The following is a 24,373-nucleotide window of genomic DNA, read 5'->3' as shown; positions in this document are numbered from 1 at the left end:
ACTGCTCCCAGCCCCATGATATAGCTATGGGTGCTCTCTACTGCTTCAAGGAAAGCTGGGAAGGAAGCAAAATACTGGGCACACTATGAATAAAATTCCTCCCTGAGCAAAGCCAGCAGTTGTTGGAAGCCCTTGGCTACAGGAATTGATGAGAAGCCTCCGGCCCACTCAGTGACGCAGGTGCTGCCTTGGCTTCGCATTCTGGCCCAAGAGCCCAAACTTCTTCTACACGTGTGCACTGGGGATGTAGCTTCTCCAGCAGTGAAAAAACCCTTTATAATTTTTTTTAATCTCAAGCATCATCCTTCCTGGTGATGACTCAGTTTTGACTCAGCTTTCTGAGGAGGATGTGATGCCTGTCCCCAGGGTGTCATGTGGCTCTGGGGATGGAGGGCAGCAGCAGAGCCTCACCAGTGCCTGGACAGCCATTGAGTCAGCCCAGCAGCCATCAAGGGTCATGGGCCATGGCTGAGCGGTGGAAGGAGATGCAATCTCTGTGATATATTTTTCTTTCACGCACTCATATTTGACTCCAGTTTTAGCAGCTAGTAAAAGATCATATAGGGTTCTGTCCCAGTATATTGTTCCTCTCCTTTTGATGTTGCATTGAACTGGTTTACTCAATAATTTCTTATTTCCAAACTAAGAATGTGAAATTCCTTTCATTTTAAGATTTATTTTTTTAAATATATTAAAATATCTATGGAGCTGCCACGTTGAGATAGATTCCTCCGGAAAGAGTGGTATTTAAAGCTAATCTCGCTTCAGTTTGTAAATTGCTTATTATGTGTGGTGCTTAGGTCTTGAATTGCTTTTCTTGGCCAGGGTGCTAAAAGCTCTAGGGGAAGAAGAGGAGTGTGAAAGGTGCAGCTGCATTTAAATCTGAAGTGCTTATTTTGAAATATCTTCCTGTAGGGGTGGGAATTTTTCTCCCCAAAACAAGTATTTGGTTTCAGGCTGGCTGGAGACACATCCTTGAGGAAACAAAAGGAAAAAAAAAGAACTGTCTACAGATTCATTTTTCCATTACTTGGAAGTCATCTTGTATATAATTTAGATGGGTCTTAACGAGGCATAAAGTCACTTTCAGAAAATTGATGACTCTTCGTTTGCTTCTCTAAAATGAGGGCCTGGAGCCTTCCCTTTGTTCCTTTGGTGGGATCATCAGATCTGATTGCAGAAACCTGATGAAGCTCTTAATCCAAGCACCAAGTAACCACAGCTCTGGCCTTCTCCTCCTTATTGATCTTGCGGCTGGGCTGCATTTCTATTTCAGCCTAGTATATACTGCATGTTTCCTTATCTCTAGTGCAACTCATCCCCGGCGTTTTTGGATTTGTTAACTCTTTAGTCACCCAACATTGTCTTGTAGGGTTCAGAGAGTCTGGGTGTGCAGAGAGGACTTCAGCTCTGAACTGGCAGTCATGGACACAAGGCACCCCGGGAGTCGGGGTCTGTGCTAATCACAATATATTCATAGCCTCCAGTTCCACCTCTTTATCTCTTTCTCCCCTACTGCAGAGCAGGGTGCTGGCACTGTCCTTGTGGCCACATCATGGTGAATCCCTGGCACTTGCCACATTCATGAACACAATGTGGATTTGCCTCGGCAGCCTGGCAGGCTAGGCGAGCCCAAAGGATAGCCAGGGCCTCTGAGAGATGCTGCATGTTGTACATCGCCTGGCTCCTGATTTGTGAGTTCAAGCACACTGGAGATGCCAGCAGGTGTGAATTTTTCATAGCTCTGTCCTCCCTGTGCCCCAGCGTGCCGTGAGCTGCAGTTTGCCAACTTGCTGCTTCGTAGCAGGAAAGGTCAGGAACCTCATAAACAAGGTGAGAAGCAGAGTGGGGCGGGCACGGCCACCCGGGCTGCTGATTCCTCCTGACATTAGAGTGCTAATGAATGTTCTGTCATGGTCCCGTGAATATTGCAGGAAGCTTTGCCTCCTGCCTCCCCTGCCTTGGAGTTACCAAGGTTACCTGACGTGGCTCTCCCGGGAAAGAGGAGCGAGAGCTGCAGGTCGGCGTGCGGCTCTCAGAGCATCCCACTGCACAGCGGCGTGGGGAGTGTGCCCAGTGCCGCCTGCCATCCTCCCGCTCCCTTCGGCTGCTGCCATTCCCCTCGCTCCCACCCCGCGCTGCCTAAGGAGTCATCAGTTTCATTTTATTTTAGAGTTTTTTGAGTAAGGATCATATTAATTTTGTTTTGCTTGCATAACCCGGACTGTTATCATCCGACTAATTACTCACATTTTCCTTCAGACAGCAAATGGGAGAGATAAAACTGCAGCAGGTTTATGTGATTTCTGCTTATCAAATTACTGTAATTATTTGAAGAATGGCTTAAAATTGTATGGAGTAATGAATTTAATTATGAGTTTGCAGCGATGCCTTGTGCTGCATGCAGCTTGCAAATGGGCAAGTTTACGAGGAGCTCTTCACAAAGCAGCAGCAGGCGGGATTGCAGCACGCTCCTGGGAAGAGCCTCCAGCACCTCCATACCAAGGGGGGTGCGGCAGGCTTTGCAGGATGGCTTGACAAATGGTGCTCGTCATTCACCTGATCAGCTCACTTAGTCCAGTGCTAATACAAAGCAAGGCAAGACAAAGTGCCGGCAGCCACCTGGCTGTGGCATGCTGCAGCTGGTTGCCTTTGCTGATCTCCTCAGCCCCAGGGCGTGGAGGGGACCAGCTCCCTTCCCAGACTCCACACCCCCATGTTCAGATCAGCCTTGCGGGGATCTGTGAGGGAAGGCAGCTCAGGCACTGCTGACAAACCTGTCCCACCAGAGCCACAGCCTGTTGCAACCTGCTCCAAACATTCAGAGTAGTGTTAGCCGCCTCTCCGCTCCACGCCAGGAGCAGCAGAGTTTTTTCAGCACAGCTGGGAGGTGCACAGTGACCTGCCTGACTCCTGTGAGCTATGGAGCATATTCTCTGCTCCCAGGACGTCCTCAAATCCTCCAAGCCAATTAATCTTCCCCACCTGCTTGTACTTTTCCTTACACCCCTACTTAGTTCCAGGTGCTCTAGAAATGAGTGTACTGCTCTCCACCAAAGGGCCCCAGCTCCTCTTGAGTTTGGCAAACAGGGACATGGCTGTTCTCCATCCCTACATCCATTGGGCCAGTTAAACAGCTCCTCATTCCTGTGGGCTGCTCCTTTGCCTCTTGTGCATGGATGTGGAAACTTTGTGTTTCCTGTTAGTTGAAGAAGTGACAATGTATGAGATTTCAGTCCTTGGTCTGTTGACTGAAATACAGATGGCAGTAAGACAATTGTAGGAATGGTGAGATGTACAGATCCACATATAGTTTGGACTGGACAATATTTTTAATGCCTTTTTTCATTACGTGCTGCTGGTGCTAAGTAACTGGATAAACAGCTAGAAGGGCTAGTCAAGAAACGTGCAAATCCAGATGAAATAGTGTGTTTCAGAGCAGGATTGTTTAAAAAGCAGTAATGTGTTCCTGAGAGACTGCCCAGCAAAAGTGGACTGTACTGACATTCCCAACAAAACTATTGTGGAGATAGACATAGGGCCAATAGAGTGAAGGGATTTGGGCTAGATACAGCTAGGCAGTGGAACAAAAATGCAACTCCAGAGAATTGAAGCTGTGTGTAGGAAGTAGAAAAACTGCTGGAACTTCAGATCTCTGCTGAGATGTTCGTTGATTCATAAAGGATTATTGTTTCATTTTGTACAACCTGACTGTCATCTTGTTCTTGCTGTGAGGGATGTGTGGCATCCCTCGTAACAGGGTTGATAGTTCCGGCTTAACTACTTAAAATAGCACATAGAAAAGGCACAAAAGAATAAGTGGCCACAGGACATCCGATGTCTGAAACTTTTGCAAGGACAAAATGGCTTAGAGGTGATGCTCACAAATGGTTCTTGGTCTACAGTGCAATGATTACGCTGTTAATTTGGGGAGGTTTTAAATTAAAATAAAGGTAGCTACTTCAAGAGGTTACCAAATTTTGTAAGCGCAAGCCTGCCCTAATTTGAGATAGAAGCAAAACTGGCCTGGCATGCAAAGACAAGAAGGCATTAGCAGTCAAAATCCTTGTCTTTCTTGACATATGAATAAGGGAGTTTGTGTGCAGGATGGAGTTGTACATGATATTATGTCTGTCTAAATGCAAGGTCAAAGCAGATTCTAAATGCTATTGACTTTTCAAAGAGCATGTCACAAGACAAACCTAAATTCTGCATAATCCCTGCAGTTTTATGTAAGTGAGGAAGAAGTACAATGAGGGCGCCTGAAAGAAATGTTGAAGCCATAAACCAGGTGCAATTTTTGGCAGTCTTTCCACAAACCTGCTTAAGGCAGGAAGAAAGAAAAACCCGCTTTCATTTGGAAAACTCGTAAAGATCTGTGCAAGGAAGGCTGCAATTGTGAGTGTGTTGATGGTGGTCATAAATAGAGCTGAGTGAGAGGAGATTGCAGGGTGTAGCCGCTTGCCCTGAGTCTGGCTGGCTGTGACTCCCAGGCTGACCTCAGCCCTGGCCAGCCCCTTGTGTGTCTCCAAGGAGAGTGTGTTTTCTCCTTCCCATACTGAACTGTTTCCATGGTTCAGCATGTGGCACAAGCAGAAGAGAATACATTAAGCACCAGAGTGCAAGATTTCATTACCCTTGGTGTTTTTAGCCTTTATACCTATAGATGTTATTAAATATCATAAAATTGACCAGGTTTCTTTAAGTTCAGCTACAGCACTTTTCCCAATTTGTGCTTAGATGAAAATAAAAGACAGCAAAGCTTGTCTATGAAAAAATGAGAAAATAAGAGTTATCTTAGATTCTTAAAAGAAGTTTGAAAACATGAAATAAAATTAGCAATAATATTTTGCCCACAAAGCTGCCTTCAGGAGGGATCTGTATCAGAACAAATAATGGTGGCTGATGTTTTCTTCTCTCAGTCATTTTTAAAGGTCACTTCATGATCAAAATCTACTTGCTAATTTAATTTCTGTTCTCAGTGTAAATGTAAGATGATGCTGTTAGTCTGTTTGCAGGTGGTTTGCAGGGGAGAATCAACCCTTTGTGCTCGATGTGTCACAGTTTGGGTCCCAAGATTGGGTGGCTCAGCTTTTCAGGCTGGTAGAGCCCTATTTCCCAACCCAGAGTTTCTCAGGTGTTTTAATCAGAACGCTCTCCCACCTTTCTGAAAAAATACATTACACTATCCAGTGAGATGTTGCCTCATGGTACCAAATAAAAATTGTATTTTCACGTGCTTCATTTATTTTTCTGATTTTTGCTTGTTGCTTGAGTGTGTGGGCAGGCAAACTGTTGATTTGCAAACCAGGGTGGTTCATAAGCCACAAGTTGAGGGGGAGCTTTCTTTCTCTCCCTGCCTCACATTACTTTAGGGATTTTCTCTCCCTAGCTCTTTCCATTATTTTAGGATGCATGTTTCTGTCACATGGCGTGGAATCAGTTATTCTGCTGAGCAGAGTTCAGCAAAAATGAGAGAAAGAGAAGAAACCTAGGAAATGAAATGTTTTGGAGAGATGTATTAGCTTTGTGTCAAGGACTCAACAGACAGTATGAAACTTGGAATTTTCAGCTCTCACATGGCTTTTTCTGGGACATTCCCTTCCTGCTTTGTCACGCGGAATGCATGGGTTCTGTAGAGATCTGCCTCAGGTCTGCTGTTGGGGAAATGTGGTGAAAATCCCAACAGCTGCCTGTCTGTCTGCTGGAGAGCCCTGTCTGCATTGTGAAGTTTCAAGAGCAGTTAGGTCAGATTGCATGGGTTTGTGGTTTCCCTGTCATTTCTGTCTCCTACAGGAACCCTTGAGATCTTCCAGATGCTGAGCCACGGGTCTGGTCACAAGGAACTGTCTGGAGAACACTGGGACTCTTGGTTTTCACTGATAGGATGAGGATCAGCTTTATTTTCCCTCAAGCAGGTCATGGGTCTAAAAACCCTTGTCTGAAAGGAAAATTTGTATTTTCCCAAGGAGTGTGAGCCCCCTGTGATCATTCGTCTCCACCATCAGAGACTCCTTGTGCAGGATGTCTCCTCCTGGCATTTTGTATTGTTGGCTCAGTAAAAATGAGCAGCTGAGATTCAGCCAATTCCACTTCTGTCCTTGGAAAGGGTGCCCTCTTGTCCCAGGCAAGCTTGAGGCTGGCACCCCATCAGCTCTGAAAATCCCATCTATGTCTCTAGGGCTGCAGTAGAGTTTGCCCTGCAGTGTCCTGTTGATACTCTCAAAAGGGTCACACAGTCTTGTTTACTTGGTGCATGAAGGATGCCTAAGGCAGGAGTGCCAGTGCTTTTTCTCTAGCTGAATTGTCTTGACACCTGTGGCCTATGCACTGTATAGTGAGCTGGAGAAATAAGGATTTGCATTATTTTATCTGCAAGGAGATACCTGCCTCTGACATCCTGTAGGAAAGACTTAGAGCAGCCTCTGCTTACCGAAAGTTTTCTGTTAGTGGTTGCAGCTGGGAAAGCCATGCCTCATCTCTTGCTTGTAATTACATCAGTAGAGTGTCTTGGGAGAAGGTTAAATAGTCTTTTGTATATCAAATAAAGCCAGTGAACTTCACTGAAATCATTTAATGAAAACAGTCCTGATTATCTGTATATACTGCTGTGTGGTATTTTAAAAGATCTTAAAGGGAAACGTGGAATTGTTTAAGGCCTCTAAAGACTATAGTGCAGAGGCTATGCAGCAAATGCCTTTATAATCTGGGATCTGAAGTAGGCTTTGAATCCAATTGTGTTTTTGCTGTTGTAAAACATGAGAGATTTTGATACAGTAACTCAGATTTGATACTGAATTTTTTTATTAAGCGTTCTTCATGCACATCAGATTTTAGAGACTGAGCTACGGGCTCTGCACATCAAGGATGGAACTGACTCAAGGACAGAGCTATTAAGGTGTGTAATAATCAAGAGAGGAGAATTAATTGTCTTTAATTTGGCATAAATCCCAGGGACCATAACTTAGGTTATTAGGAATTCAGGGCCTATTTCCAATTAGTTATACCCAAGCATGCTCGCACATCCAGCTTCGGGAGTCTAATCCGTGAATGTGTTAGCACAGCCATGGTTGACATGCTAATAAAGGACAGCCCTGCCTGACCCCTCCGTGTGTGGTCACTGCCAGCCGGTGTTTGCCCGGCAGTAAATCAAACTGTACCATTGCTTTATCGTTTCTGACACCTTGCAGTGAGCAGCTCAGTGCGTGGCAGCTGCTTGGGCAGGCTGTGCAGACAGAATCACCTGGGCCGTGCGGGAGCAGGTCAGAGAGGCAGCTGTGGCTTTTACATGCTTTTTTAGTCTTTGAGCTTCTTCCTGAGACATCTGCTCCAGCAAAGCTCGGGTGTCTGCCCTTTAGGTGTATGAAATGTAAATAGTGCAATTGTTATCTGTACCAGAAAATCTGGTCTAACCGGAGCTGGATTAAAGAAAGATGTAGCAACACTTTCCTGACTTGGCAGCAGCAGCAAAAGCACGTCCTGCGACTGCGTGGCTGCAAATGCAACACGTCCTGAAAACGTGGGAAAGGATGAGGGACTGTGGCCAACCAGTCACCCCTGCACATACCTGCAGAGCGGGGCAGAGGTGCCACGTCCTGTCCCACAGCAGGGCTGGCTACTTCATACAGACCAGGAAATGGAAAAAACCACAGTAATATCACCCTTATTGTAAAGCTCTGTGTAAACATCTGAGGATTTTAAGGAAAAGTGGGCCTGAAGAGTCCTTAGGACTTGCAAGCTCTTGCAAGCCAGGCTGTGTGTGGCTTCCATCAAAACACCAAAAAAGGGCTGGCAGGAACAGTTGTAGCCAGTGTGTATGTGAGGGGCAGAAGGAAGGATGGTTCAGAGCAAGGGAGACAAACCAATTCATGCACTCAATTCCCCCTGTAATCATTTTCTGAGACCTGCAGCCCCATGGAGCTTTAGCCCCTGTCTGTCAAATGCTGCCTGCCAATCAGTCAGGAATGAAACAATACTTGGACAGGGCAAGACCACAGCATCCCCTTAATAGCTGTTCTCAATTTTGCTTATCCTGAACCTTGACTTTATTGCATGAGTAGATCATGAGAAGTCCACAGTGGCTAGCTTTTCCTTACCCCCTTCTGTGATTTCCCAAATAAAAAGAATAAGAATTAAGGAAATCTCAACAGCTGCTGTGGAAACTGCTCCTTCCAGCCACTAATGTATGGAGCTAGTGCAGGGATCTAAAGAAAGCTGGAATGACAATGCATTTGCAAAGTAGCAGGTTGTCTTTAAGACTTCAAGGCCAACAATCTTTCCATTTTCAAGAGGGGAAAAACCTTTTTAAAGCTTCCCTTAATTTAATTTTCCAGCACAGTGAAGCTGAAGCTTGCCAAATCCAGGTGTCTGTGTAGCTTTCTTGGTTTGTATTTCACAGATGTAACTTTTTGGGGGAAAAGGCAGGGATGATATTTAAAGGAAACACAATCTTTAACCTGACAAGTCAGAATTCATGCCACCAAACTGTACCACCCTCCCCAATTGCCATGGAAAAGCAGGGGAAACCCACAATTTCTGTAGTAATCATTTGATAAAATGAGTCTTTGACTACCAGCAAATATGTGTAAAGCTAGGGAATCCATTTTCCCTCCTGAACAGCAAAGGGATTTCAGCTGATGTCCTGCATTTATTTGTATTAAGATGAGTACCACTGAAGCCAAGAGGTGCCTTTTTTTTTTTTCTTTGTGTGTGTGTCCACTTGGTCTTGATGTGATTTCATTGCCAGCTTTCCATTTATCTGTTGTGTGCTCTTTAATTCATGAGGGTCTGCACTGGGGATTTGTTTAAAACCTTGGCTGAAATTGTCAGCCACTCCTTTTATTGCACATCTTTCTGAAAAGATGGGTGTTGTGGCAAAGCAGTAAATAGGATATTGAGCCTCTGCAACACTTGCTATCTGTAAAAAGAAGAGTATGTCCTCTGTTAAACTGAGCAATTACATCATCCCAGCATTAAAACCATCACTTGTCTGCCAACAATGTCTTATTTGTGTTTGCATGTAGCCACTGGTTTACTGTGGGTCTTTGACTGTGGGCCCTTCTACATCCTACTGTCTCTGAAAGACTGTTAGGGTAACCAGAGTCTCCATCTAAAGTGATGTTGGAGGCAGTACAATTAATGGATTTTCTAGAAAGTGATGGTTTAACATAAGACATAAAACCCATAATAAGAGAATATTTCTGTCTTTGGCTCCAGTCAAGTCTTGTTGTGTTTTCCCTTTCATAAAAAGTCAGTGCCCCAGCAAGTAAATAAAGTTATTTATCCAATATAATTTTTGTGGTGGAGTATTTTAAAACTTCTGCATGGAAAGCAGTGGTACCATATCACTGATCTATTTGGTGTTGAGGTTAAATTAAAGCTCTTTTTACAGTTCTTGAGTATTTTCCATGCTAGCAGACCCTCTGTGCCTGAGCTGGCTGCAACAGAACAAGTCCACTGAAACTTCGCATTTGTTGTTTCATTTGAAAATAGAATTTCTCTGAAAAAAGGTACCAGAGAAGCTTTATCAGTGTCACAGAGATGCCTTATGTCAATATGTGAATATTTCTTAGAGATTTTTAAAGGTTACTTTCTTTCTGAATACTGTAAAGAAATAATGCTTTGGACTATAAATTTAATTTGTATTTTACTGTATTGGCCTTTACTGGGACTGGGTCTATGTACTGTTTTTGCTAGCTATTTTATATGATTTATGAGCATTTGCTCAAAACACGATTTGCTACAAGTAAGGAAATGGCAGACAGAACCACATGCATGGGAATCTGTTGATAAGGCAGGAAGGGATGGTGCTGGAGGAGGGCTGTGGAGTAAGGGAAGATGAGATACAGAGAGAGCAGAGCAGGCTGCTGAGTGCCTGGTCTGATGCTTTTCAGCTTGTTGGCTGCAGAGGAGCCTTGCTTTTGTAAGAATTGTGTTCATCCTCCTTTCCCACACCCACACACCTTGATTACTGGCTTTGGGATTCAAAGTCTCACGGCATCACAGAGCAACTCCAGCCCATAGCTTGGCAGTTTTGGAGGTTGATTCCAAAAAGTTCCGTTTTAGTCCTTGAGATCAGAGAACAAAAAGGTTTTTCAGGAGGACAGTCTTTTGGAGCAGAGGGAATCCTTGTTTTCCTTTAAAGCTCTGGCTGGTTGTGGATGCCAGAAGTAGAATATTTTTGTGTTTTCCCTGACAATTCTCTAGCTGCCCTCCAGCACAACTTTAAGTTTCCATTTCCAAGTTGGGCAGCTTTCCAGCCACTCTGTCCCCAGCCTGTAGCTCTGTATGGGATTCTTTTGACCCAAGTGCAGAACCCAACACTTGGCCTTGTTGAACCAAGAGCTGGCCTTGACCAGTCAGTCCAGCCTGTGCAGATCCCTCTGCAGAGCCCTCCTACCCTCCAACAGATGGACACTTCCACCCAGCCTGGTGTGGTCTGCAAACGACAGGGTGCCCTCAGTTCCCATGCTGTTTGCTGACTTCAGTTACCTGGTACCTCAAGGGATTTTGTTTGGGGATCCTGGGGAGGGTGAAAGACAACAGGGAGGTTGTTCTCTCCTTTGAAAGTCAGCAGTTATTGATCATCAATGTTGTCTGAATACCTTCCTTTTTCAGTAGCTTAGATGCAGGGAAAACCAGCACTTTTTCTTTCCCATGTTGGAACAATTGCTGGAAGATTTTTTCAGCAGGACATTTTGTCAAACACAAAATTTGCTCACATCCTTAATCAAAGTTTTTGCTTGAGACTTGCTCAGTGATGCTCTGACAGGCTGCAGTGTTCCCCAGAGAAGAAGCCACTGAATTGACAATGATGCAACGGGCTGCAGAAACTAAGCAAATCAGATTTTAGCACAATCTAGCCCTTTCAGTAGGAGTTAAGTGACCAAAAATCTTGCATTCTGGCCTGTGAAGTGGAAATGAACAGATTTAGTATTCCAACTGAGTGGCAACAGGAATGCTTTGCTTTAATCTGAAACTTGATGTTAGAAAGCGTGGGAGAGCTCTACTGTCAGATTAACTCCGTTCTCATGCCCTTTTCCCTGCACTGAACTGCAACCAAACATACATGGATCAAAAGTCAAATGCTCTATTAATTTAACCACACGTTGGATTTAATGGCATATGGTAATGCATTATTGATTGCACATCTTAAAACTGAAAATCTTTATGCTAATAACACCTCACATCAGGGCAGGTAGTATGAAAAATGCAGTGGATTAATAAATGACTTTGACTACAAGTAAGAGCTGTTGCCGTGCTTTTCCTTGTAAAGATTGAAGTTTGGGGTGTGTTTTAGTGGGGGTGTGTTTATATATTCTGTCACAAGGAAACGTGCAGTAGCAATATTGTATTGCTGTTGTATTTCTCAGTATAAAATATTAAAAAGCAATGGTGGTTTGAAAACAGTTCTACAGGCAGTTATATTCAACAGCTGGTACCAACAAATGGCACAGTCCTGCCTGAAAGCACAGCGTGGTCGACTTTTACTGTTCCTTTACTATGGAGTCTTAATAGCTGGCTGCAAAACCCTTCTGAATTCATGCTTTTGAAGAACTTTTGTGAGTTTTTTCAATGCATACTTCCAGCTGATGAGGGGTTTTTTTTGTAGTAGTTACTGAAAGTGCCTAGCCTTATTTATCAGCTGTTGGCTATGACCCAGAAAACTCTATTTTTACCTGCTTGAAATCATGCTGTAATTTTGAGGGAGGAAATAATTTTATTTTTTTCCTCGCCAAACAAGGATTTAAAAAAGGGTTTTTGCTCAACCAGGGAGTCTTGCAGATAGGTTCTATTTCTGTGCAAGCTCTTCCTCATCCGTGTTTTTGACATTTCTTGATGTGTAGTTTTTGCTTTGCTATACATTGAACCCTTAAATGACTCTCAGTGCCATACAGTCTAAGCTCTTTTTAGTACTTCACTAACATGATCAACTAGTTTCTCTGGTCTTTCAGGAAAATGTTTGTTTTAATGTGTCTTCAGCTTTGAGTTGTTTGTGGACACTGCTTTACACTTGTGGCAGAGTAGCAGGGTTGGAGCAGGAGGTCCAGGCTGTTCCTCACATCCTAAGGCTTTATATCACACTTCCCAGTACTCTGGGAGGCTGTGTCAGCAGCTTGGAGGAGCTCTGCCCCGTGGCATAGAGTTTGTTTAGTCTGAGCAGAGAAGCTTCTGCTATAATCTTCCTTCTGGAGTTTTTAAATTATTTTAGATATATTTGGTGTCTCAGTCTTGAGAAAAGTTGAGTTTAGGACCAAGGCTGCAAGTGTGACTGTCATTATGAGGAAACCAGAATGGAAAGCCAGCAGAGGTAGCTGGGTTGACAGAAGGATGTTTTGGTAGTAGAGATTTCGTAAATGCCACCTCTGACTGTTGCAATCTAATCTGATCAGGCTGTAAATAATTGTTTTCTTTCAGGATGGGTTGAGGTCTCCTAGTTGGCAGCACCCTCCACTGCTGACACTATACAGGGCAGAAGTTGTTATTACTTAGGAAGATCCCTAAACTGAACTGCACAGTGGGTTGTGGGTGCATACCTTTAATTTGGCCGGGTTTGTGACTTACCTCTGCTCTGAGTCACTTCAGCAGCTGTTAATCATCTCTGCATGTCCTCTGCCAAGCACAAGGTTATCTGTGAAGGAGAGGGAGGAATTGCCTGTGCCCCAGTGCCAGTGGCATGGCAGAGGTGGGGTGCTGAGCCCTGGCAGGGACAGTGCTGCAGTGGCTGTGTGTTACCTCAGCACCGTGCATGGAGAGAGGCAGCGCAGGGACTTGGCAGGGGCACAGCCCGAATCCTCATCAGAGCAAGTCGGGAGGTGCTGCTGCTTTGTCTCACTCTTGGGAGCACCTGCCTCTGCCAAGCCATCCTGCTCCCCTCTGGGATTGACAGGTGCTTGGGAATGGCCACCTACACTACCGAGAAAGTACTGGTAGCTTGTAAATGGAGGTAATTGCTGTCCAGACATGAGAGGTCAATGTCAGCAGTGCCCTTCTGGCACTGGAAGGGTAGCACTGTCTCCGTCAAGTGTTTATGGACTCATAAGTGCTGGAACAAGCAGGTCCCGTGAGCTCCCACGCTGTGAGCCCCTGGAGCAGGAATCTGCCTGACAGTTTATCCTCTTCTGCCGTGTCTGGTCTCGTATTTTCTTGAATTTTCCTTACAGTACTTTCTTTGTTTTGAACTGACTCAGATTCCTTCTTTTGTGAGCTGTTTTGCTGGTGCTGTGATCTTTCTAAGAGATAGCAAATACTTTGTTTACTGTAAGCTCTTGTGCAGTAATTCATGTGGTTACACCGTGAAACAGAGAAGTCCTTCTGGAGCTTGTTTCCACACCCACCCATTCATCTGTGCCCTTCTCCCCATTTTCAGTGCACGGCTTCAGCATGTCACGTTGGCATGATGTCATACAAAGCCAGCAGATTTGTCATTAAAAGCCTTGTCATCAGTAGATGACTGTTTGTATTTTCTGCCTGCCTGAAACTGTTTTATACTTACTAACCCAGTAATTAAGAGTGTGCTGCCTTTGAAACAGGTTGGTTTCACTGCCCCACCTTTTCCTTAGGCAGTGACAAGGTGGTGCCAGTGTCAGGGGGTGTTCATTAGCCGGGATGGGGCTTGGCTCCCCAGCCAGCTCGCACAAATGCACTGCGCCCACCACTCCCCGCATGGCCGGTAGCCCAGCACTGGGCAGCCTTTGGAGACCGTGAATTTGGGTAATATTTGTGGTGCACCTCTTTAGGATTTGTGTAAAAAGGATGCAGAAAGAGAGCATTGCCTCAAAATGGCTGATAAAATGCTCTTTGTGCAGCCTCAGTTGAAGCTGAGCAGAGCGATGTCAGGGTTTCCTTATCATGAGAAGTGATGCCGTTCTGCTGGGCCGCTGGACTGCTCGGCTGCTTTTGATTGTCTTGTGGTAATTGAATAGCTGTGCTGTGTAACCTGTGCTGAAGGAATCAGGGCTGTTTATTCAGCAAACAGATGTCCTGCTTGGTGGTGTGCTTACGATGTTACTGCCTTGCGTCTTTCTTTAGTAAATATTGCCAACTACCCAGACTATTGTCCTTGCACTGATAATTTTGCATTTGCAAATGCGTTTCTGCGTCGCAAAGGGAGGTTTGGAAGCTTGCAAAATTTGCAAAGTAATTCCATTGATCCATCAGACAAGAGTCTGTCAGTAGACAAGGTTTATCTCTGCAATATCCTGTGCTACAGTGCATTAAACCACCACATCTGGGCAGGATCAGTTCAGCCCTGCTGATGTGAGCTGGGTGTGATCCCAGCCTGCCTCACCGAATGGGTAAGGAACATGTGAAATAGCTTTTGGTTTGTATATCCTGCTCCTGTGCAATGCTGACCACATTCAAACATATTTATCAGAGATCTCTCGGCACTCAATCCATTTCCTTGCTTGTCCCTAGCACCACGCACTCCTGAGTGGTTTCAGATAGCTGACAGAACTGAAAACAAAGCAGCTTTGTGTTTTAATCATCCCTACCGAGACCCTAAAATTGATGATGGTCTGGAAGTTCCTCAGCTGATGCAGGCTGGTGGCAGCCAGTGGCCCAGATAAGCCATTTCCAGCCCTGTATAGGGATAAGGCCCAATATCTAACTTGAAAGCAGTTGAAAAACACCCCTTCCAGTGGGGCAGTGCTTTTGATAGATTGTAAGAGATTTACCCTTGCAGCTGTAGCTGTAATGTATAGAAAAGCTACTTTTTCCTATTTTAAAATTATATTTGGTATCATTTTTTAACTCTCCCTCAGCAGTCTGAACAATTGGACTCATGATAGTAAGCAAGCCTGGCTTTTATAGGAAGAAGAATGTGACAAATAACTCCCATAAACATGTTTACAGTTTGCACTATCATTTCTAAAATACCATTTCCTACACTGACACAGAGGAAATAAACAGTGGTAGGGGGAAGGTTTTACAGGTGCCAAGTCAGGATATGATCCCCCCAAAACACAACTGCTTGGCTGCAAGAGCAGTGAGTGCTGTACAGTGTTTGTGCTCATAGCAATTTGATATTCAGCTCCTCCAACTTTTCTGTCCTGTGAGAGATTACAAGTTTGCAGCAAAATCCTGGGGGTAATCCTGCAGGATTCAGCTGTCAACAGCTGTGCTCACCACAGACTCCTCTGCAGGCCTTTTTTTTGCAAGCAGCTGTTATCTACACACCATTCCATGCTGGGGCTGATCCGTGCTTCTTGTAAGACGTAAATTGCAATTGCCTCTGTGTCCTTTATCATCACTTGATATTTTGAGTGGTGCAGAAAATAAGGACACACCGAGGGGTATGTCTCTCACAGCAGCATCCTCAGGAAAGGTAGTTTTCTGGGGAGCTGGGGAACAAGCCGTGTAATTGTAGCTGCTCTAAAGGAGGTCTCAGCTCTAGTTTGGGGCTGTGAGAAAGGTTTCTTACCTTAGCTTTTTCCTTAAAGATGAGAAATGCATGGCACAAAAGAGCTGTGTGAGAGCAGGGGTTAGATTTCTGTCACCTCAGAAAGAAGATTAGCAAAGGGAGCTGTCAAGTGAGAGGAGATATCCTCTGTCCATGCTGTCATGCTAGATGCCAGAGGGACATTCCTGTCTCCTTGGTGACTACTGCTAGCAAGACCTTAGCCTGGTTGTGGATTTTCCAAGTTTCAGTTTGTAACTGCAAAACCCACTCATCTGTTCTTTTCTCTCTTTTTGTTTTCCTCTCCTTTCCTCCTGCTTCTCTATTCCTACTTTTCTCTGTCATTTCTGTGTTGCTTCTCGCAACCGAGTTCTAACACCGGAGGGCTTCGGTCAAGGACATCCCGTCCCAGGGGCAATGAAGCACAGGCACCAACGTGGTGGATGCAACAAAAGCCAATTTATTATTAGTGCATTAGTCTTATATACTATAGATGCTTATGCTTATTTTTAGACAGTACATATAAGGTAATATGTTCTATGATTGGTTACGTGTGTTTCGCTGACCGCTGCCTCGCCTTGCACTTTTTAGTGCTTATGTTTGCACTTTTTCCCTATCGCGAGCTTTCCGTAACAACGCGAGATCTTCCGAGCGCCGATCCCTACATCTCCCCCTCCCCATGACTTAAGATGTCGTGATAGGCAGGAAGCGGTGCTCAGTTTGATGCAGTTGTTGTTGAAGTGTTTCACGCTGTTGTTGGACGCCGGATGAGGCAGCTGAGACGCGGACACTTAAGGCAGACTGTAATCGCTGCAACGATAAATGCTACAGTTACTGTAATAAATTCCTTCTAATTTAACTATGTTATAATTCTTATATGGAACTAGTAAGCTCTCTAAATATTTTGCTTCTGCTTTGCACAGTTATTTGTCTGATGTTGTTCAGAAGCTTGATTACAAGGGCGTTTCCTGCTTTACATTATATAATTTCTCATGCTTCTGTTAGCTGCTAGCATGGCTGGTTTTTGGTTATCAAACATAGAGATAATCATACGCTGTAGGCAACTGATTATACAAGGCAGTAAGAGCATTGCTACTAAAACTACAATTAAAACGATTATTCCACCTTTCATGATGTCTCTCAGCCAAGGGCCTATGCCTAAGTTCTTAAGCCATCCGTCCAACCCTAGACTATCATCTATTTGCAATTGTTGAGTGAGCTGACTTAAGGTTTGCAACTGCTTATGTATGGATACAGAATGATCGGACAAATTCATACAACACATACCTTCAAATTCTTCACAACCATGGCCTTGGGCTAATAAGAGAAAATCAATGGCAGCTCTATTTTGAAGAGTGGCATGTCTTACAGAATCTACATCAATTAACAAATCACTTATAGCTCGCGACGTGGCATTAGTTTGTTTAGCTAACCAACAACCTAGCTTGTTAAGCTGTGCCAGCGCTCCGGCTGATGCAACGCCTGGAGCTAAAAAGGAGGCTGCAATAATTTCTCCTGGTGACCAAAACTTTACATTATCCTGGCATTTGCTATTAAAACTGTGTACACTGCGTCGCATTCGCCTACTGGAGTAATACCTGGACATGTTTAGAATCATGGATGTGTTGGGTGTCAATAAGGACAATCTACCTATCGAGCAAGGACCTCCTCTAAGTTTTGAGGGAATACCTGGCCAAGCTCGATCACCACAAATCAAAAATAGGCCGCTAGGCAAAGAGAAAGGATGATCAGAGGATCGTGAGTGTTGCTTGGCAGTATATTGGCACCACTCAGATGCATTCCTATAAACTGGAAGGCTTGAATTCACAACTGTTGCACTAATGTTCTTTACCTTTTCATTGGTCCACTTAAAGTATAAACAACTGTCCATTTTTACAGATCCTAACAGTTCTAATTCTTGAGGCTCGGCAGGAGCAACGGGGAGATATGGCACCCAAAAATCCCATAGCTCAACTACTCTATTTGGCTTATTAGCATTGCATGCGGGAGTGCTGTTTGAACAATACGGTTTGTCGCCATGAAGAACACAAAAGTACGGCAGGAGTGGACAAGGCCAGACATCTGTCGGCAAACCTACAAGGCATGTGGAGAAGGGGTTACCAGGTGACGAAAGAGCGAGGCAAATGGATTCCTGATTTGTAAGATTAGCTAGAGTAACCCAAATGTTAGTCTTAGGTTGAGGTGGAACATATATAGCTACGATAGTCATTATGCTCACGAAATATAAGCTTCTAAACAGATTAAGATACATTTTTGCTGGTGCGGCAGGCTAATAGAGATAAAGCAATTCCTTTTCCTGCAGTGCGTAATTAGCTAGGCATTAGTATTTACACAGCAACACCTTGTCTTTTTGGCAAGGCAATATTCACCATACAGACAACAAAGTAGCTACAGCCGGTGATCCACTGTGCTTCTTCACACGTCCTGTTGCTGGTTGTCTGCTTCTTTCACTACTTCAGTACCTGTGGAAATATCGATCTGCACGCGTGGGTTAGTTCCTCTCTTAGTCGCTGAATCCAACTGTCCTTCCACATCAGAAAAGCAGTGGGCTTCAGCACTATTTTTCCCAGATTGCGTAAGTCCCATGGCAAAAGTCCCCCAGCATGAATGCTATCTAACAATGTCAATGTGAGGGGATGGCCCAATCCTTTAGCCTCTATGGTAGCCGCGAGGTGCTGTACGGCTTTGGGCTCTAGGGCCACCCATTCCACTCCCCCCCCGGCTACTGCCTTTACAGGATAAGCGGTAGCAATGGGTCGCAAAGTCAGACCCCCCAATATGCATTCATCTGCTATAAGTCGCCAATCAGTGAATTTTATCCCGGATGGTTCTGTTTGGGAGGGTGGTACAGGAGACCGGGTTCGAAGCAGACGCTTTTGCTTTTCTACCTCTGCAGTTATTTCATTAACTAATTGCTGTAACTGCTGCAGGTTCATCTGCACTTGGTGGTCATTAACTTGCGCCTTCCCGGCCCGAGAGGTACCCCCAAGCCGACCAGGCTCCCGACCCGGTTTCCGGCTTCCGACCGCTGCCGCGTCTCCCCCCTCTTCTGTCCCCCATGCAGCCGCAAGCTGCTCGGAGAGCTCCTCAACCTCCTCTGCAATGTCAGGATGCTTATCAGGGGCCCGCCACTGGTTCCCCTTTTCTGGGCGCAGCACTTCCCTCTCGCGCCATCTTTGCCCATCTGCTCCTCGTCCAGCTTCCGGACTGGCTATTTCTGCTGCCATCTCCAACGGATCCTCCGGGGCTTTCATTGCTAGCCCAGGCAACCATTCCTCTGGGTCCACAAACTGTGGTGGCGTGGATGGCAACGGAGCTGGCGAGGGAGCAGGCTGCGTGGACCGTGCTTTACGCTCTGCCTCCCGCAAATCGTCCCAGGGGTACTGCGGAGGGTTCAACCTCTTTCCAGTTACCGGATATGCTTTCTTTATACATCCCAGACACGACCCTTCAGACATTGGTTTCATAATCCCACAAGTCAAGCACACACGAGCCATTATCTTTTCCTGCACTTGCTTTTCTTCCCCTTTTTCCTCTTGTGCTGTTAGAATTTCAGAGTCCGAGCCTTCCTGTTTTGGCTCTATTTCTAATTCATCTTTTTCTACTTGCGTTTCCTGCTCCTCAGTGAACGGGAGGCGACCGTAGCAGTCCAACCCCAGTGCCTTGCGTGCCGCCCACATAGTCTCCTTTTCCTCCATACCCCGCTTCAGCAGCTGCAAGATTGTGCCCCACACTTTCAGATGTTTGGCTGATTTGGTAGCCATCGCATGCTCCGCCAGCGCTTGCGTGCATGCCCCCCATCCTTCCGGGCCAAAAATATCCCGCGGATAGGTTATCGCTCCATCTTTCAGGAGCCACTCGAGACACGCTTGTATATCTTTCGCTTTCACTGAAAGCTTTCCGTCTCGAGCTAACTGGATGAGAATCTGACTCACCCCTTCCATGGATCCGGATCCCCCTTCGACCGCCCGCGGTCCACCGATAGCTGCTCCGGTTCTCGGCCGGCGTACGCCTCCTCACACGGGCCACCACTTGTTGCTTCTCGCAACCGAGTTCTAACACCGGAGGGCTTCGGTCAAGGACATCCCGTCCCAGGGGCAATGAAGCACAGGCACCAACGTGGTGGATGCAACAAAAGCCAATTTATTATTAGTGCATTAGTCTTATATACTATAGATGCTTATGCTTATTTTTAGACAGTACATATAAGGTAATATGTTCTATGATTGGTTACGTGTGTTTCGCTGACCGCTGCCTCGCCTTGCACTTTTTAGTGCTTATGTTTGCACTTTTTCCCTATCGCGAGCTTTCCGTAACAACGCGAGATCTTCCGAGCGCCGATCCCTACATTTCTGCTACTGCTGCTCTAGTCTGTGGAGGCAGTCAGAGCTTGCAGTGCCCCCAAAAATCCCATTGTGCCTAGATTTTGCTTCCTCTAACCTAATGTCTACCTTCTGAAAGTACCTGAAACCCAGAAATAAAAACTGGTTTCCATGGTGTGCACTTAAAAGCAGATTCATAGCCTCTTCTAATGTGTATTGAAGGCATACTGGCTATCCTCGAATAAAACCAAGTGCTGACAACCTCATTTTCTCAAATAAGAGTATCATCGTATTGGCTGGAATAGGAGGTTGGCTGTAACTGACAGGCTCCGTGTGCAGACAAGTTAGTACAGCGAGCAAGGGCTGAAAGGAGCCGAGGCATGACTGAGCCTCATAATTACGCCTAGATTAGACTCCTGCCTGAGGGCAAGGCACGGCAAGAACAGCTCTGAGCTCCTATCATGGTCTGTGGTGTTTGAGCACAGACACATCCCTCGCCGTCCCAGTGAAGTCAGCAGCGCCAAGCCCAGCTGGAACGAAGCCCTGTTATCTCGACAGGAGTGTTGCTGATGGGGCAGGCGTGGGCTTGTTCTGGGCTCTGCTCTGCGGTGTGACCAGCTCAGGTTTGCTCCAAAGCCACTCCTTTCCAGCAGGGTTTTGGGGGGCTGCCAGAACCACGCAATACAGGGAGACCTGGAGTGGTTGAGGCTCCTTGTGTCACGATGGTACAGGTACACCTTGGACCACCTCTGGAGAAGGTGCTTGTCCTCCTCTTGAGCTAGATCCCTGGATGTTCTGACCTTGTCCCCAGCACATGTCCCCTGAAGCTACCACAGAACTAACAGCAGGGGAACTCCAGCCTCTGGGTGTCTGAGGTGCCATCAGAGACCAGCTGTCAGGTTTCCCCAAGCATCTCATCACACAATTATGTGAGCTGGGACTACAGCCTCTTGGAGTCACACTACTGCTCTGAAACACCAGTGCTACCTCTGTGCTTGATTGACAAGGGTTCAAACAAGTCCTTGCTTGGTAGGTGCAGGCATCCCAGCACTGCTTGCTGGAGTTTTGATGGTTTCAAGCTCCAGGCATGCATGGAAACTGGACTGTACCAGCCCAGGAAACATGCTGTGGCTCTGACTATGAAGAATGCACCATTTCTCTACTACTGCCATTTGCCACTATAGTTTTGGGGCTTGTATGCAGTTAAGAGGGAAAAGTCTGTGCACTGCATGAACCTTGCATGGCTGGCTGTGCCTCTGTGTGTCCAGCACAGCACAGGGTGTGGGGTACTGAGGATCATCACATGGTAGTGTTTGTAATCAGTGTCTCTCTGTTGTACTCAGTAAAGTCAAGGTTAGATGGTGTCATTTCTGCTGGTCTGTGGCTCATCACAAACTGCTAATTTTGATTGAACAGTCACTCCAGTGCAGCAGACTGGTCGTGTACCTGTAGATCAGACACTGTGAAGGACTCTCTGGCCTCTCTCCTGTCTCTGGTCAGGGATCATCGCAGACAAGAAGAGATTTCTTGCACAAATGCTGGTTTCAGGTTTGCTTTTAGCAATGTGCTAAGCATCTATGCAGACTTTGGACAAAGTTAACTGGGTGATACTTAGCTTAGTGCATTCTTTGCAAAATCTTGTGCAAACCAGAAAAGATTGTCAGTGGTAATCATGGTGATTAGATTAGATCACTTCAGGGTTTCAGCTTCCCCAGAGTAAACATCTGTTTTCAGTACTCTAAATGGCGAGGTGCTACACTGTAGGCAAACTTGGCCTTAATCCAAGGGACTGTCATTATTTACTGCTTTTTCTATGTATCTTCCTTTGCTTTTAAGTCTATACCATGTTGTACTTTTGCGTGTGCCCTTCTTTTGTTTCTTTTCGGCCATGTGGGAGTACACATTGTGGTTGCTCAGTATTGAGTGCTTCTGTTGCTTGCTACTGAATGCTGGTGCTGGTGTCATTCCAGTTAAGCTCTATGTACCTTTTGTCTCTGAAAATCAATGGAGAGCAAATTTAAAAAGAACTAGTTTTCATAGTATCTTTCATTTAAAAAAGAAAATAATTCCATTTATGTTTGCTCATCATGAGAGAGGTTTCTCAGGAGGTCGATCTGGGAGACAAAATAGAGTTTGTGCTTTTAATAAACATCAGGAACCTTTTTTCCTGTAGAAAACCTTGAATGCTTCATAGTCACTCTCATCTAAATGATATTCCCAGGCATTTTTTTTGTTTCTAGCAGATGTTGCTTTGTGTTACAGTCTTGATTTGCAAACAAGTCAAGGGTCTTAGGAATTCTCTTGAGATCTTAGGTACACATATGCAAGATTACCTACCACAGGCCATGCCCATGCTGCAGGTGTGGCAGTGGAGGTAGAAGGAAGCACCTGAGGTGACCTATTGCTGGTATCTTCCCGTGAGGAGTGAGGGGTACAGATGTGCAGTGATAGCAGGAAAAATCAGATTGCAGCAAGTTCAGACTCCTCTGGGACTTGGGAAGATGCTAAGGCCTTGTTTGTTTAAACACTGCAGTGAGCTGGGAGCCTTGAAAAATCGGATTTGCCAAAGAAAAAGTTTGCTTAAGGTTCCTTAAAACAGGGAAAAAAGAAACATACTGAAAATAATTGAGTTTCTGGTGCTTTAAAAGCTTCTTAATGTTCTTCAAGTTCTTTTTTTCTGCGAAAGTATGTTCTTTTGATTGCAGTTCAGGCTTAGCAGAGTACAGTACATCTTGCCACAGAATGAATAAATGAGCTCAGTTCTGCAGCTGCTATTGAATGACGATGTTGGAGCATGCCTTGGCTTATCAGCGAAGGCTGCCTAATGTATTCCACCCAGCCTACCTGAGCGTGCTCTGCAGCAACAAACCCAATTAACTGTTTTTCTACCTCCTGTATGAATGATTTCAGCAGTTAAGGGGCTGCTTTGTTTCACAGTATTGTAGTAAGCCATGCCAGAGCATGCACTGGCCATTTCTTGCACGCCTCTGTTGCTCCTTACAGCCCAGAAAATGCACCAGGAGCTTGCCGTGGCACAGTCTGGCCAGGCAGCTCATGAGCAGAGTGTGGCTCATTAGCTTTACATTCATTAGTTTCTAAAAACCTTCAGAATCAGATTTGGAGGCATGAGGAAGAAATTTACAGTCTGTCCTACCAATGTGACAGAAAGTTGCTAGTCAAAAAAAAAAAAATTTAAATGGGCCTCTCTGGACCTTTCTAAGGGGTTTTATTGTTTAGTTGTTGTTTTTCAAGATGCCTCAAACTGTTTGACTTTGTGTTTGTCTGTTATCTTCAACTCAGTCCTCCCACAAAAAGTCAAATACCTGCTTTTGCTGAATTATTAACAACAATGGATGGAGCTACGTATCAATGAAAATTATGGACGTTTCCCAAGGCAATTGATTTAAATGGAGTTAAATTTAGTGGAAGCTTCTATTGGTGTAATGAATGCTCATTATAGAGCCTAATGTGCTTTAAGGGCTTGATAACCTTCTCAGTAGGGAAGTCAGGCTGCTGTTTTCCAGCAGAGGCACAGATGCTCCGGGGTGGCACTGCTGTCACTTCAGCCATATCCCATTGCTACCTGGGAGTGTTTCTCTTTAACCTTGTGTCTTTTTCCCTCTTGCAGAAGACCACCTCCCAGCTGGCTTCCCAACCATTGACATGGGCCCACAGCTGAAGGTGGTGGAAAAGGCCCGCACAGCCACGATGCTCTGTGCTGCCAGTGGGAACCCTGATCCCGAAATCTCCTGGTTCAAGGACTTCCTGCCCGTGGACACTGCAACCAGCAATGGGCGCATCAAGCAACTCCGCTCGGGTAAGGTAGCAAAGCAAGTAAGCCTTCCCAGCCTCCTCACTCGTCCTCCCTTTTCTCTTTACATGCTGCTATTATGTTTTCCCTGAAATGCAATTCTAAACCCAAATGTCAATTTGCTCTGAGCTTGTTTCTTTTACGATATGAAAACAGTTTTTGGAGCTGATCCTCTCTGGCAGGATATCGTGGCTTGTTAAAAAGAGACATTAGAGTGGACATACCTTTTGGAACATCACCTGGATATCTTCTTCGATAGACCGTCTTGATACTGACCCAAATCCTTGGTAGGCTGAGACATTTCACTACCAACTCAGTGGGTCTCAGGTATTTTTAATAGGAGCGCAGTGCAAATCAGGATAATGGGATATTGGTTGAAATTTTACAGTCAGTGGTCATATTGCAACTTTACTCCTTATACAGACTCTGCAAGACAGTGCTCTGCTTTCTGTTGAGCTCATTGCCATCCTTACTATGTGACACCACAAGAATAAAGAAAAATCTGAAAAGCAGCAATTCTGTGGATTTCAAAGGAAGGTGGACGCAGTTTTGAAATACATCATTTCTTTTTGATTCTTTTGTTTGACAAGCCAAATACTGGCTTTTGAAATACAAATGGTTATTTCTTGGGGGTGGCTGAGAAAGCATTCATTTTAGCAAGGAATTCTTGTTTTTCCACTGTTGCACTGTTCAGTCTCCCAGGACTGTAAGGCCCATTAGAGAATTAAAGAAAATAAACGTTGCTTTATTCACTGATGAAGTGGAGCTCCCCAGTGTGAATTAGAGTGGCTGTTTAACAATGCACAGCACGACTACACA

General features: G+C 45.2%; 2 protein-coding genes across 20 annotated transcripts in view; one reads left to right on the top strand and one right to left on the bottom strand.

Annotated features, from left to right (window-relative positions):
* The window catches only part of PTPRF (protein tyrosine phosphatase receptor type F), a 378,262-nt gene that overhangs the window by 248,805 nt on the left and 105,084 nt on the right, over positions 1–24,373 (top strand). For all 19 annotated transcript variants that reach the window (XM_033067370.1, XM_033067369.1, XM_033067389.2 and 16 more), the window contains exon 6: positions 23,372–23,560. In XM_033067370.1, coding sequence (XP_032923261.1) covers positions 23,372–23,560 — 189 coding nt within the window. The remainder of the gene's footprint in view (positions 1–23,371; positions 23,561–24,373) is intronic.
* LOC117000049 lies at positions 15,841–19,365 on the bottom strand. The gene is made up of 2 exons (XM_033067390.2): positions 16,688–19,365; positions 15,841–16,210 (listed from the first exon to the last, which is right to left on the bottom strand). Exon 1 carries the CDS (start codon positions 19,363–19,365, stop codon positions 17,872–17,874), a length of 1,494 nt encoding a protein of 497 aa, XP_032923281.1. The 3' UTR covers positions 15,841–16,210; positions 16,688–17,871.

The sequence above is a fragment of the Catharus ustulatus genome, chromosome 9 (genome assembly GCF_009819885.2).
Source record: "Catharus ustulatus isolate bCatUst1 chromosome 9, bCatUst1.pri.v2, whole genome shotgun sequence".
Classification (NCBI taxonomy): Eukaryota; Metazoa; Chordata; class Aves; order Passeriformes; family Turdidae; genus Catharus; species Catharus ustulatus.
This window is presented reverse-complemented; position numbering and strand designations above follow the sequence as displayed.